The sequence below is a fragment of the Neoarius graeffei genome, chromosome 18, assembly GCF_027579695.1.
Source record: "Neoarius graeffei isolate fNeoGra1 chromosome 18, fNeoGra1.pri, whole genome shotgun sequence".
In the NCBI taxonomy this organism is placed as follows: Eukaryota; Metazoa; Chordata; class Actinopteri; order Siluriformes; family Ariidae; genus Neoarius; species Neoarius graeffei.
Genome location: NC_083586.1, coordinates 23,769,824 through 23,782,147, shown reverse-complemented (window position 1 = coordinate 23,782,147; position 12,324 = coordinate 23,769,824). Strand labels below are relative to the sequence as shown.

General features: G+C 41.7%; 1 protein-coding gene across 5 annotated transcripts in view; it reads left to right on the top strand.

Moving 5' to 3' along the window:
• The window catches only part of mad1l1 (mitotic arrest deficient 1 like 1), a 115,359-nt gene extending 107,658 nt beyond the window's left edge, over positions 1–7,701 (top strand). For all 5 annotated transcript variants that reach the window (XM_060898577.1, XM_060898574.1, XM_060898575.1 and 2 more), the window contains one exon: positions 7,089–7,701. In XM_060898577.1, coding sequence (XP_060754560.1) covers positions 7,089–7,250 — 162 coding nt within the window. In that variant the 3' untranslated portion in view covers positions 7,251–7,701. The remainder of the gene's footprint in view (positions 1–7,088) is intronic.
• The last annotated feature ends 4,623 nt before the right edge of the window (positions 7,702–12,324 follow it).

The window sequence follows — 12,324 nt, the reverse complement described above, 5'->3', positions numbered from 1 at the left end:
TAATACGCCCGTGTTTAACTTTACGTGTGATTTCCAGAGGCTAACGGAGACGGGCTCAGTGTACTGAAAAGAGGAAAACGCCTGGCGGCGCCGCAGACCGAGACTTCGTCTGTCTGACAGATCAGCCATATCTCTGACGTCCAGAGCGTCCCTTCAGAGATGCTACACAATCCTCAGTGACGTTTTTGTCTTTTCTCTCACGCATCTGCACAGCGTTCCTCAGCCATCCTACTGCAGCGCGTGTTCCTGTCTTACAGAAAGGATTACAGACCGCAAGATGTTTATGAAGTTAAATAGTTTCTGTGTATCACACACTTTATAGTAGTTTCTCAAATTCAGCCATGATTCAAGACTCGGGATGTTTCACTCTCTGGCTGTGTGTATGTATGCAGTAGAGATGTCTGATCTAAACTTATCTCAGCCATGTAGAATCATGTGTCCTGGTTTCTAAGGGGGACATTAGATGATGAAGACGATTAAGCGTTTTCCTCTTCGCATTACATAACCAAGTCCCCTGGAAGCTCAAGGTAGTTTTAATAGGTTCTGAATAGAGTCGCGTAAAACAAGATGCAGACTTTTTAAAAAAATAAATAATTAATATTCAGTCGCTCTCCTTTATTCTGAAAGCTAAATGTCAGAATCTGCATTTAAGTGGAGCCTTCATGTTTAGCATTTCCATTTCACTGATTAGTGAATATCGTTATCTCCTTTAACCCACCTGCTAATGAGAACGTCCCCCGTCTCGTCTCCTGTCTGGATCTTCATTCTGTTTGTGTTTTTCATGTTGCCCAGAGAATTCCATACAAGATCGGGACGGGACGACGCTTTCAGATTTTCACTGTTTGAACAGGAAAGTTCAATTGAACATCAAGTTCAATTGTGGTGATCAATTTAAATCGAATTCAAACGGATTTTATGCACAATTTACACACCATGAGAATTTATCAAATCACATGAAGGAAATAAGTTCAGTTTCTGGATCAAGGGTAAAGTTCTTCATGATATGGACTCCACAAGGTGTGGGGAAACTTTGCTTTGAAGTTCTGGTCATCGTGATCATAAAGTTCAGCAGATGGTCATATCACACTCTGATGCTGTGGTGAGCTTCACACGATGCCAGGAAACCCCAGCCCCCACACCATTACACCAGCAGCAGCCTGAACTGTTCACACAGCACCGGTTAGTTCATCGGACCAGACACCGTTCTTCTAATCTTCAGCTTCTTGTCGCTTACCCATCTCAAGTTTCAGCTTGTTTGCGAAGTGCTTTTCTGCTCAACACCGGTTGTAAAGAGTGGTGATTTTTGTCACCACAGCCTTCCTGTCAGCTTCGCCCAGTCTGTCGTCCTCTGACCGTCTCATCAGCAGACCATTTCCTCCAACAGAACTGCAGCTCAGGGTGGAATGTTTTATTATACGAGAAGACTGCAGAAATCGGTGTGCTGCTTCAGTTTTTAAAGTTGTGGAGTCCTTCGTCCAGCAACTCCAGAGAGCGTCATTAAAGCTGTCCTGTTACTGTGATTGATTCTAAACATATTGCAGGTTCAGTACTTTTTATGCGTATTTGCATTTCCATTAGCATGTTGATGAATAGATAGTTGGCTGATACTTTGGGAAGAGCTGACAGCCAGTTATGCGCCACAGCACAGACTAATTGAGCCATAGCAAAGATGCTCAGTGTTATCAATAATAGTCTAAAAAAAGAAAAGGAGTCTATGCTGAACTGACAGGCCATGCTGATGCTGGAAAAACAGCAGGATCTGCTGTGGTATGCCATGATGATGAGAGTGTTTACTGGGGACTTCTATAAATATATCACGTGACGTAGCTTTCAGTCAAAACCTAGAGTTTATTATTTTATCACCGTGCAGCACCTATGCATACTGTGTGTGTAGACAGCTTTTCAGTTGCGGCTTCTTGGAGCAGTGATAGTACTACAGACAACGCGTGTATAAAAATAGTGGTTTATTTTCCAAGTAACTCAAAACAAGCCCTCTGTTGTAGACGCGGACACACGGTTGAAAACTGTTTGCACTTCACCGCCCACCTTGCTCCAGGTGGGCCGGCTCTATATCACGTTAACCAGACGTCCATCAATCTTTCAATTAGGCTGCCAGACAATTGGCTATGACGTGGTAATCACGTTCATCACCAAACTAAACATGGCAATGTATTCACTGTTCACAACTTTTAAACTATGAATCTAATATTTCCTTGACTTAAATTCCAGTGGAATCTTATCAACATAATTTAAATACATATATAAACTTAGAGTTCAAAAACGGCTCCGACAGTGTGTGTGTGTGTGTGGTGCATGTCTACAGTTTTGGTCAGAAGTTTACATATGGTGACATGAATGTGAGGGTGATTCTGATCTTTTTCTGTGACAGAACAATGAGGACATTAACACATCTTTAATGGGGAGGGGAAAAAAGAAATTGATGCACAACTTTTTAATTAATTTATTTATTTGGGTGGGGTGGGGGGGTTCCTGAAATCAGTACAGGGACAGAATTACACATACAGTTAGGGCCATATATATTTGGACACTGACACAATTTTTTTTTTTACCTGTTTACTGAAACATATTCAAGTTATAGTTATATAATGGACATAAAGTCCAGACTTTCAGCTTTCATTTGAGGGTATCCACATTAAAATTGGATGAAGGGTTTAGGAGTTTCAGCTCCTTAACATGTGCCACCCTGTTTTTAAAGGGACCAAAAGTAATTGGACAATTGACTCAAAGGCTATTTCATGGGCAGGTGTGGGAAATTCCTTCGTTATGTCATTCTCAGTTAAGCAGATAAAAGGCCTGGAGTTGATTTGAGGTGTGGTGCTTGCATTTGGAAGATTTTGCTGTGAAGAAAACATGCGGTCAAAGGAGCTCTCCATGCAGGTGAAACAAGCCATCCTTAAGCTGCGAAAACAGAAAAAACCCATCCGAGAAATTGCTACAATATTAGGAGTGGCAAAATCTACAGTTTGGTACATCCTGAGAAAGAAAGAAAGCACTGGTGAACTCATCAATGCAAAAAGACCTGGACACTCACAGAAGGCAACAGTAGTGGATGATCGCAGAATAATTTCCATGGTGAAGAGAAACCCCTTCACAACAGCCAACCAAGTGAACAACACTCTCCAGGAGGTAGGCGTATCAATATCCAAATCTACCATAAAGAGAAGACTGCATGAAAGTAAATACAGAGGGTTCACTGCACGGTGCAAGCCACTCATAAGCCTCAAGAATAAAAAGGCTAGATTGGACTTTGTTAAAAAAACATCTAAAAAAACCAGCACAGTTCTGGAAGAACATTCTTTGGACAGATGAAACCAAGATCAACCTCTACCAGAATGATGGAAAGAAAAAAGTATGGCGAAGGCGTGGTACAGCTCATGATCCAAAGCATACCACATCATCTGTAAAACACGGCGGAGGCAGTGTGATGGCTTGGGCATGCATGGCTGCCAGTGGCACTGGGTCACTAGTGTTTATTGATGTGACACAGGACAGAAGTAGCCGGATGAATTCTGAGGTATTCAGAGACATACTGTGTGCTCAAATCCAGCCAAACTGATTGATCGGCATTTCATAATACAGATGGACAATGACCCAGAACATAAAGCCAAAGCAACCCAGGAGTTTATTAAAGCAAAGAAGTGGAATATTCTTGAATGGCCAAGTCAGTCACCTGATCTCAACCCAATTGAGCATGCATTTCACTTGTTAAAGACTAAACTTCAGACAGAAAGGCCCACAAACAAACAGCAACTGAAAACCGCTGCAGTAAAGGCCTGGCAGAGCATTAAAAAGGAGGAAACACAGCGTCTGGTGATGTCCATGAGTTCAAGACTTCAGGCAGTCATTGCCAACAAAGGGTTTTCAACCAAGTATTAGAAATGAACATTTTATTTACAATTATTTAATTTGTCCAATTACTTTTGAGCCCCTGAAATGAAGGGATTGTGCTTAAAAAAAATGCTTTAGTTCCTCACATTTTTATGCAATCATTTTGTTCAAACCACTGAATTAAAGCTGAAAGTCTGAACTTCAACTGCATCTGAATTGTTTTGTTCACAATTCAATGTGGTAATGTCCAGAACCAAAATTAGAAAAATGTTGCCTCTGTCCAAATATTTATGGACCTAACTGTATAGCCACCTAGTATTTGGTTAAGTCTGCCTGAGTGAGTTTCTCCTTCACCAGACGCTTTTGTTTACCATCAGCGAGCTTCTGTCAGAATTCTGGTTTGATATTTGTCCTCTATTCTTGGCAGAATTGGTAGATTTCAGTTAAATTTGTGTGTTTTCTGGAACAGACTCGACTTTTAAACACAGTCCACATATTGTTGACAGGGTTAAGTTTATTGCTGTCCTGTTTTATCCTCCACAACCAGCTCTGATGTGTGTTTGGGGTCATTGTCCTGTTGGAACACACAACTGGGTCCAAGTTTCTGATGGTTTGAGGTTCTGCTGAAGAATTCTGAGGTTCTTCAAGATTCCCTCCACTTGATGCAATACATCAGTTCCACTGGGAGCGAGACAGCCCCAGAGCCTGATGCTACCACCATTGTGTTTCACAGTTGGTGCAGTGTTCCTCTGTATCTCTGGTCATTGTGGCCGAACAATTGAAAGTTTGTCTCATCTGACCGTAAAACTTTCCTCCAGAAAGCTTTTTCTTTGTCCATGTGGTCAGCAGCAAACTTTAGTCGAGCTTGAAGGTGTGGATTTTGGAGCAGGGGCTTCTTTCTTGGGCAGCAGCCTCTCAGTCCATGGTGATGTAAAACTCACCTGAATGTAGACGGTGACACTCGTGTTCCAGCAGCTTCCAGTTCATGGCAGGTCTGTGCCTTGGTGGTTCTTGGTTTGTTCCTGACCATCTGAACCAGTTTCCTCTTAGCAGAGGGGGACGGTTTGGATCTTCTACCTGCAGATTGGCTCCACCTCCCAATAACTTGTATTTATGTGTAATTGTTTGAACTGATGATTTTGGAATCTGCAGTTGTATAGAAACGGCTCCAAGAGACGTTCGAGTGTAAATCTATGATCCTCTTTCTCAGATCTGCACTGAGCTCCTTGGACTTTCCCATTGTACTGTGTTGGTCAATCCAGTGAGTGTCAAACCATTTTTATGTTGTTCACAGAGAAGCTCCCAGCTGTAGTCAGTCAATCATCACTAACAGGAAGTTAAGAGGCCTTGGAGAGTTAAAGACATTTTGGAAATTTCAGCTTCACTGAATTTATAATCTAAGTGGGGGTTTGTATATTTTTTGACCCTGTGTTTTATTTCAGAAAAGCCAAAATAAATTAAAACGTGTGCACTAAATTCGTCTTGTTTTTTCTGTTAAAGATGTGTTAACGTCGTCATAGTTCTGTCACAGAAAAAAATCAGTTCAGAGAATCACTGAAAAATCTGAATTACCCTCACATTTGTGTCCCTGCATGTAAACTTCTGACTGAAACTGTATCTCCCATGTATTAAAGCTCTGTTAGCAGTTTTCTAATTACGTCTTAGCCTCAGCAGCACTTAGCACTAATTAAACATTTATGGCTCTTCACACCTCTTTAATTCACAGATAATTCCGGGATGGTTTCTGGTCCCTTTCTTCCAGTGTCGCACATTGTTTAGGAAAGAAATGAATCCGTAAACATCAGTTTGGGATCTTCGTGTGAAAATCACTGCAGAATTCACACCATAAAGTTCATAAAGATGATCTTCACGAGTTGGATCGTGCTTATTGAAGTTAATCCTCACTGGGATTTGAAGACTTCTGATGTAAAATAATTAATGACTTACTGGAATAAATATTGCATGGTGTTTGTGTCGTCTACAACAAAACTGCAGCCTCGTCATCATCAAATCAAATTTCCAAGTTCTTCCTCCTCCTCCTTGCACGAACACTCGGATTTGCTCGCTTCGTCCCAGCAGCTCTCAGGAGCGTTCCTCTAATGCGACCAAACGGATCGATTTGTTTCATCATTCCGAGAGGAACTCATGGAGAGAGAAGTGAAACCGTTCCACAGACTCCAGCTTCATTCTGCAGATAGTGTTTCTGTTCTTTCTTTCATACACAGAGCCTTGTTTATTAAACTACAACCAAATTTATCCATAAATCATTCACATGACTGTTTCAGGAAAACGTTTTGTATCCTGTGTTGGTGTGAATTTCCATAAAAGCTGAGTCACTAATGTGAGCCTCGACTGATCATCTTCCGACAAAATAATTATCCATGAGTTCCCATGCGCTTATAAACGGATTCCTCACTGATTTATTTGTTACTGCTTTAACGAACGTTTCTCAAACTCAGCTGCTTCATGTTAATGACCTCAAAGAAAGCGATTCCAAAACACATCTATAAATTATCCAAATAAGACCAGAGTGAAAGTAATGGTACCCTGCAGTCGCTGCTCTTAGGAGGCACTCCTTCATTGTTCATTTGCTATTTTGTCTTTTTCAGCACTTTCTAGCGTTTTGTGGGCGGGGCTAAATGTAAATGTGATGTGAAGATGCTTGGTAATTTATAGCTGATTGGTGCTGATCAATACACACACACACACACACGAGTGTGGAAAAAATCAAATCTTTAGTAATTCCAGAAACTTTAATTTCATTTTACCCACAAAAACTTTCCAAACAGATTTGATAAACGAAGTATTTTGAACTCGCGTTCAATCGTTACCTCGGCTGTGCACTTGTGCTCACAGCTGGAAGATTTGATTTAAGAAATTAAACCCACATTGTTGATGAAAAGGTCAAATATTGCTCACTACACGTTTCTGAGGTGCTGAATATGCAAACAAATGCTGATAAGGTCACAATTTGAATAAATCGCACTCTGAGAACAGAAGAAACCTCAGTTTGACCTTTCTTAAGTGTGATTTGGGGAAGAAGGAGAAAACAAATCCACATGGCCTCTAACACCGTGACACATGTTGGTTAGACTTCTGTCAAAGGGCTTTTGAGGTATCAGACAAGAAAAAGTGGCTTTACAATTGTTTTGTCATCATTTCAGAGTGCAGAAGTATTTGTGGATGAATCTCACACTGAACTCCTCACACGTTGTTGTCTCCCCCCGTTGTTTCTCCAGGCCAGTGGAGCAGTCGGAAGTGGAAGCATGCAGCTCCTGGAAACGGATTTCTCTCGTACGTTGACTGAGTTGGTGGATCTTCATCTCTTCCATCAGAAGAGCATTCCGGTGTTCCTCAGCGCCGTCACACTCGACCTGTTCAGCCGGCAGACTGTTGTTTAAGCGGCGCGTCAGAATTCTTAAAGCGTGCAAATTTTCTACTGAGAGCTAAATCTGCGTCAGTCAGTACATACTTCTCCTGAGGTGATTTGGCACAGAGATGGACCAATTAATAATTCTGTCCCCCCCCCCGGCCAGGGCTAAACTTTTAATGTCCTTTCCAGTCCCATATTTATGACCCAGAAAAATAATCAAGGTTGAAAAAAAAAAAAGGCACATAATGTAATAAAGTACGCTGAGCTAGTTCACTAGTTAAATACGTTAATACAAACAAAGATAAGGCGTCTGTGTGAGTTCTGACTGCTTTACCCTTCATTCAGATCCTGAAGATGTTGTATGTCATCCTTGTCCTTGTGGTTTGACTTATCCACCCCATGTTTCAGGAAGCCATGATGAATATGAAAGTGTTTTTATTTACGCTCATGTTGCTCAAATAAAGAATAATTAAAACTTCTACTGTGTTTTTCCGTATAATTCCTCTCTGATTCTTCTGTGAAGTTTGTGAGAACTTGTCCACTTCTGCTGCAGGCAAAGTTTTAGGAAAAAATCTTTAAAAGTGAATAATTTTTTTTATAAATCTTATTAGATTTTTCGTTCACATCTAACAATATCTCACACATACATTGTATAAAAATAGAGAGAATCTTATTAGAAAAGATGGTTGTCCTACACAAGGTATGATGGGAGCAACAACGAACTTAGCCTAAGCCAGAACAGTTTCTATGAGCTATAGTTAACCCTTAACCCTTCCCACCCACCGTAAACATTCAAACTGTTATTACGTAAAAAGGGGGGGGGGTAAATAAATAATAAAAAAATTAAGGGCGGGGGGGGCATCTAGTCACTTTCTGGGTGGATAATAGTTCTGTTCAAATGTTCCAAAAAGCATCATCAGAACCCGCCAGTGAAAATCTAATCTCAAGTTTAATATGAGTTAGGACCTCTCTAAGCCAGCTATTGTGTGAAGGTGGAAGAGCATGTTTCCATTTAAACAAAATAAAGCGTCTAGCCAATAGGGTTGTAAAGGCCAGTACTCGACATTTGGACACAGGGAAATTCGGTGACGAGAGTGGAGGAGAGCCAAACAAGGCCGTGCAGGGCTCAGGGTTAAGATCCACATCAAGCACTGTTGCAAGTGTGTCAACTTTTTGGCGCCAAAAGCCAGTGAGGTTCGAGCAGGACCAAAACATGTGGGTGTGATTAGCAGGTGACTCCTTACATCTATTACAACTGTCACTGGTGCCTGGGTAAATCTTCGCCAGTCGGGCGTTTGTGTAGTGCACTCTAAAAAGAACTTTACATTGTAATAAGCTGTGCCTGGCACATATAGAGGACGTACTGTATGAACTAGGTTAAGGATTTGATTCCATTGATTGTCCGAGATTGGAGCTCCTATCTCCTGCTCCCAGGTCTGCTTCAGTCGGGTTGTTTGGACAGGGTTAAGGGAGCCAATGGAATTGTAAATCACAGAGATGGAGCGCTTTTGTGCAGGATCGAGGGTGAGCAAAGAATCGATCAGAGACCCGGGCGGGTGGTTGGGGAAGTGAGGATAGGAGGTTTGGACAAAGTGCCTGGCTTGGAGAAAACGAAAAAAGTGAGAGTAAGGTCATTCAAACCTGACTGCGAGCTCTGTAAAATCAGTAAATACATTTTCTTTGTACAGGTCTTTGATATGTAATAAACCTTTGTTTCGCCAGATGATAAAAGTAGGGTCTGATAAGGAGGGTGGGAATAGATGATTTTTAACAACCGGAGCTAAAGTTGAAGGCTCGTTCAAGCCATAATGTTTATGAAATTGATTCCAAATTTTCAATGAGTTGGTAACAACAGGGTTCTGCAAGATGTTATAAATCTTGAGGGGGAGCCGTGTGGTAAGGAGGGACTGTAAAGAAAACTTTGAGGACCGTAATTCTACCAGCGCCCACAAGGGGCCTACATCGGCTCCTCTATCAAGCCAGTGACTAATTTTGTTAATGTTGCATGCCCAATAGTATTGAATAAGATTGGGTAGTGCAAGACCGCCCTGCTTCTTGGGAAGTTGTAAAACAGCTTTACTAATACGGGCTGGCTTATTCAACCATAAAAACGACTATATTGTCTGGTCTAGCTGTTGAAAGACAGACCGTCTAATAAAAATCGGAATATGTTGGAATAAATAGAGAAATTTGGGAAGAATCACCATCTTAACCAGGTTGACTCTGCCAGTTAGGAAGAAAGGGAGGGAGGACCAATGAGTCAAATCTAGCTTACACTTATCAATGAGAGGGCGAAAATTTTTATTGAAAAGGTCTTCAAAAGAAGCAGTTACAAATATACCAAGATATCGAAACCCCTCTGAAACAACTTTAAATGGGAAAGAGGATGGTGGCATCCTCCTAGACAGCTCGCTGACAGGAAGAAGTTCACTTTTATTAAAATTTAATTTGTAACCAGAGTATCTGCCAAACTGGGTTAGAATGTCTAAGATAGCGGGGATGGACGAGGCCAGGTTTGACACATATAATAGCAGGCCATCGGTGTAAAGGGACAGCTTGTAGGTGACATCATTCCTGGTGATGCCCTCAACTCTCCCCTCCCCCCGAAGCCAGATGGCCAGTGGCTCGATAGCTAGAGCAAATAGGAGGGGGGAGAGGGGGCATCCCTGTCTGGTACCCCAACAGAGGGCGAAAGGTGGCGATCTCAATCCATTTGTAAGGATATGGGCAGTTGGAGCGTCATATAGCAGTCTAATCCATGCAATAAAGTCAGAGCTGAAACCAAATTTAAACAGGACATAGTACAGATACTCCCACTCAACCCTGTCGAACGCTTTCTCGGCGTCTAAGGAAATTACCATCTCAGGTGTAGCAGGATTGGGGGAGCCGATAATATTGAGAAGTCTCCTGGTATTGAATGATGAGCTCCTTCCGGACGTGAACCCAGTCTGGTCCTTGAAAATTAGGGTAGGTAGGGCTTGTTGCAAACGAGTGGCTAGGACCTTGGCCAGAATCTTTTGGTCCACATTTAAAAGTGAGATGGGTCTGTAGTTGCTGCATTCAAGTGGGTCCTTATCTTTTTTTTAATAAAAGAGAGATGTTGGCTACTGATAGAGTTGGAGGCAAACTGCCGCTATTAATGGACTCGTTGTAGACATTAACCAAATGTGGGGCTATTAGGTTTGAATATGCTTTGTAAAATTCTACTACAAACCCATCTGGGCCAGGGGATTTGCCATTCTGTAACTGCTCGATCGCCTCCTGTACTTCCGCTACTGCGATTGGGGCGCCTAACTTATCAGCCAGATTGCAATCAACTTTAGGATACAAACGCATCTCCAGGGGATTGTGGTCCTTCCAGGTTTCAGGTAAATACTCTGAGGTGTACAAGTCAGAATAGAAATTCAAAAATGAATTATTTTCCAATTTGGGGTCAGTGACCACTAATCCAGATGGCAATTTTATCCTAGGGATCAGTCTGGAGAGAGCTGTGGTTCTAGCTTGATTGGCAAGGAGTTTGCCCGCCTTACCTCCCATTTCGAAATAACGTTGCTTTGTTTTTAACAATTTTGTTTCAACCTTGGATGTTGACAAAAGGTCAAACTCAGCCTGAAATTTAAGACGTTGGTTGTAAAGAGAGGGATTAGGGGCAGCGGCATACTGTGTGTCGATAATGGCTAGTTGATCTGAGAGCCAGACCATCCTTTCTATGTCTGCTGTTTTCCGCCGAGAGGCAAACGAAATCGCCTGTCCCCTCAAATATGCTTTACACGCCTCCCAAAGAATGCTTCTTGTGATGTCAGGGGTGTCATTCGCCTGAAAAAAATTAACTATTTCCTCCTGAAAGAATTTCTTAAAATGTGGGTTGTTCAGTAAAAAGTGGGAAAGTTTCCACTGTGTGTGTGGAGGACTATGGTTTGGGAAGTTTATGACAACAGATGTAGGAGCATGGTCTGAGATCACTATACTGTGATACTCGCTAGAGTTAACCCAGTGTAATAACCTATTATCAACAAGAAAAAAATCAATTCTCGAATACGTACGATGGACAAGGGAGAAAAATGAAAAGGCTTTGGTGGATAGGTTAAAAGATCTCCAAGGATCACATAGGCCAAGCTGCTTTATAAAAGATTTCAATGTAGCAGCGGAACTGGACAGAGCAAGGGGACTAGCGGAGGACCTATCTAGAACCGGATCCTGAATAAGTTTGAAATCACCACCTATAATCGGGTAATGGCTGTCCATGTCCGGGAGGGAGGAAAAAAGATGAGTAATAAATTTGTCATCATCCCCCACAGGGGCATAGACACTCACTAAAATAACTGGGATGTCAAACAGCTTACCTGAGACAGCCACAAAGCGGCCATTGGGATCTTCAAAAGATTTTGATGGTTTAAATGCTATGTTCTTACTTATAATGATGGTTGCCCCTCTCGCCCTTGTAGAAAATTTGGAATGAAAAACGTGACTCATCCAAGCTCTTTTAATACGTGAAATCTCAGAGGATTTAAGGTGAGTTTCTTGAAGGAAATAAATATCCCCCTTGAGCTGTCCCAAGTGTGAGATCACTTTGCCCCTTTTGATTATTCCATTGACCCCCCTAACGTTCCATGACACGAACCTGCATCCATGATTTTGAGGTGTATTTGTATTGTGCATTACTCACCCTTTATTAAATGACGATGTACGTGTTGATGCCCTTGGGGGGGGGGGGGGGGGGACACAACAAAAACCTCTATAAACACATTCAAAACCCCTATATAGCTTCCAGTTTCTTTATACTCACTGATCCCCATGACTTCACCACTCCTGCAGGATTAAATGTAGCCCATGTAGTACAGTCAACATTAACAAAAAAAAAAGTTTCAGTGCCTCCCATATTATAAGGCCAAAACCCAATTTACTCACGCGTGGGCATAATCGTTGCAAAAAAGAAAAAAAAACAATGATCATTATGAGGACAAAAGAACAAAACAACCCATGACTGCAAGTTTTCCTATTGTTCCACCTCTTCAAAATAGTAGGGGACAATATGACCCAGGGGAAAAGGAAAAACAAGACTAGAGAGGTTACATCTTCATATAACAAAAGAAAAGGGGAAA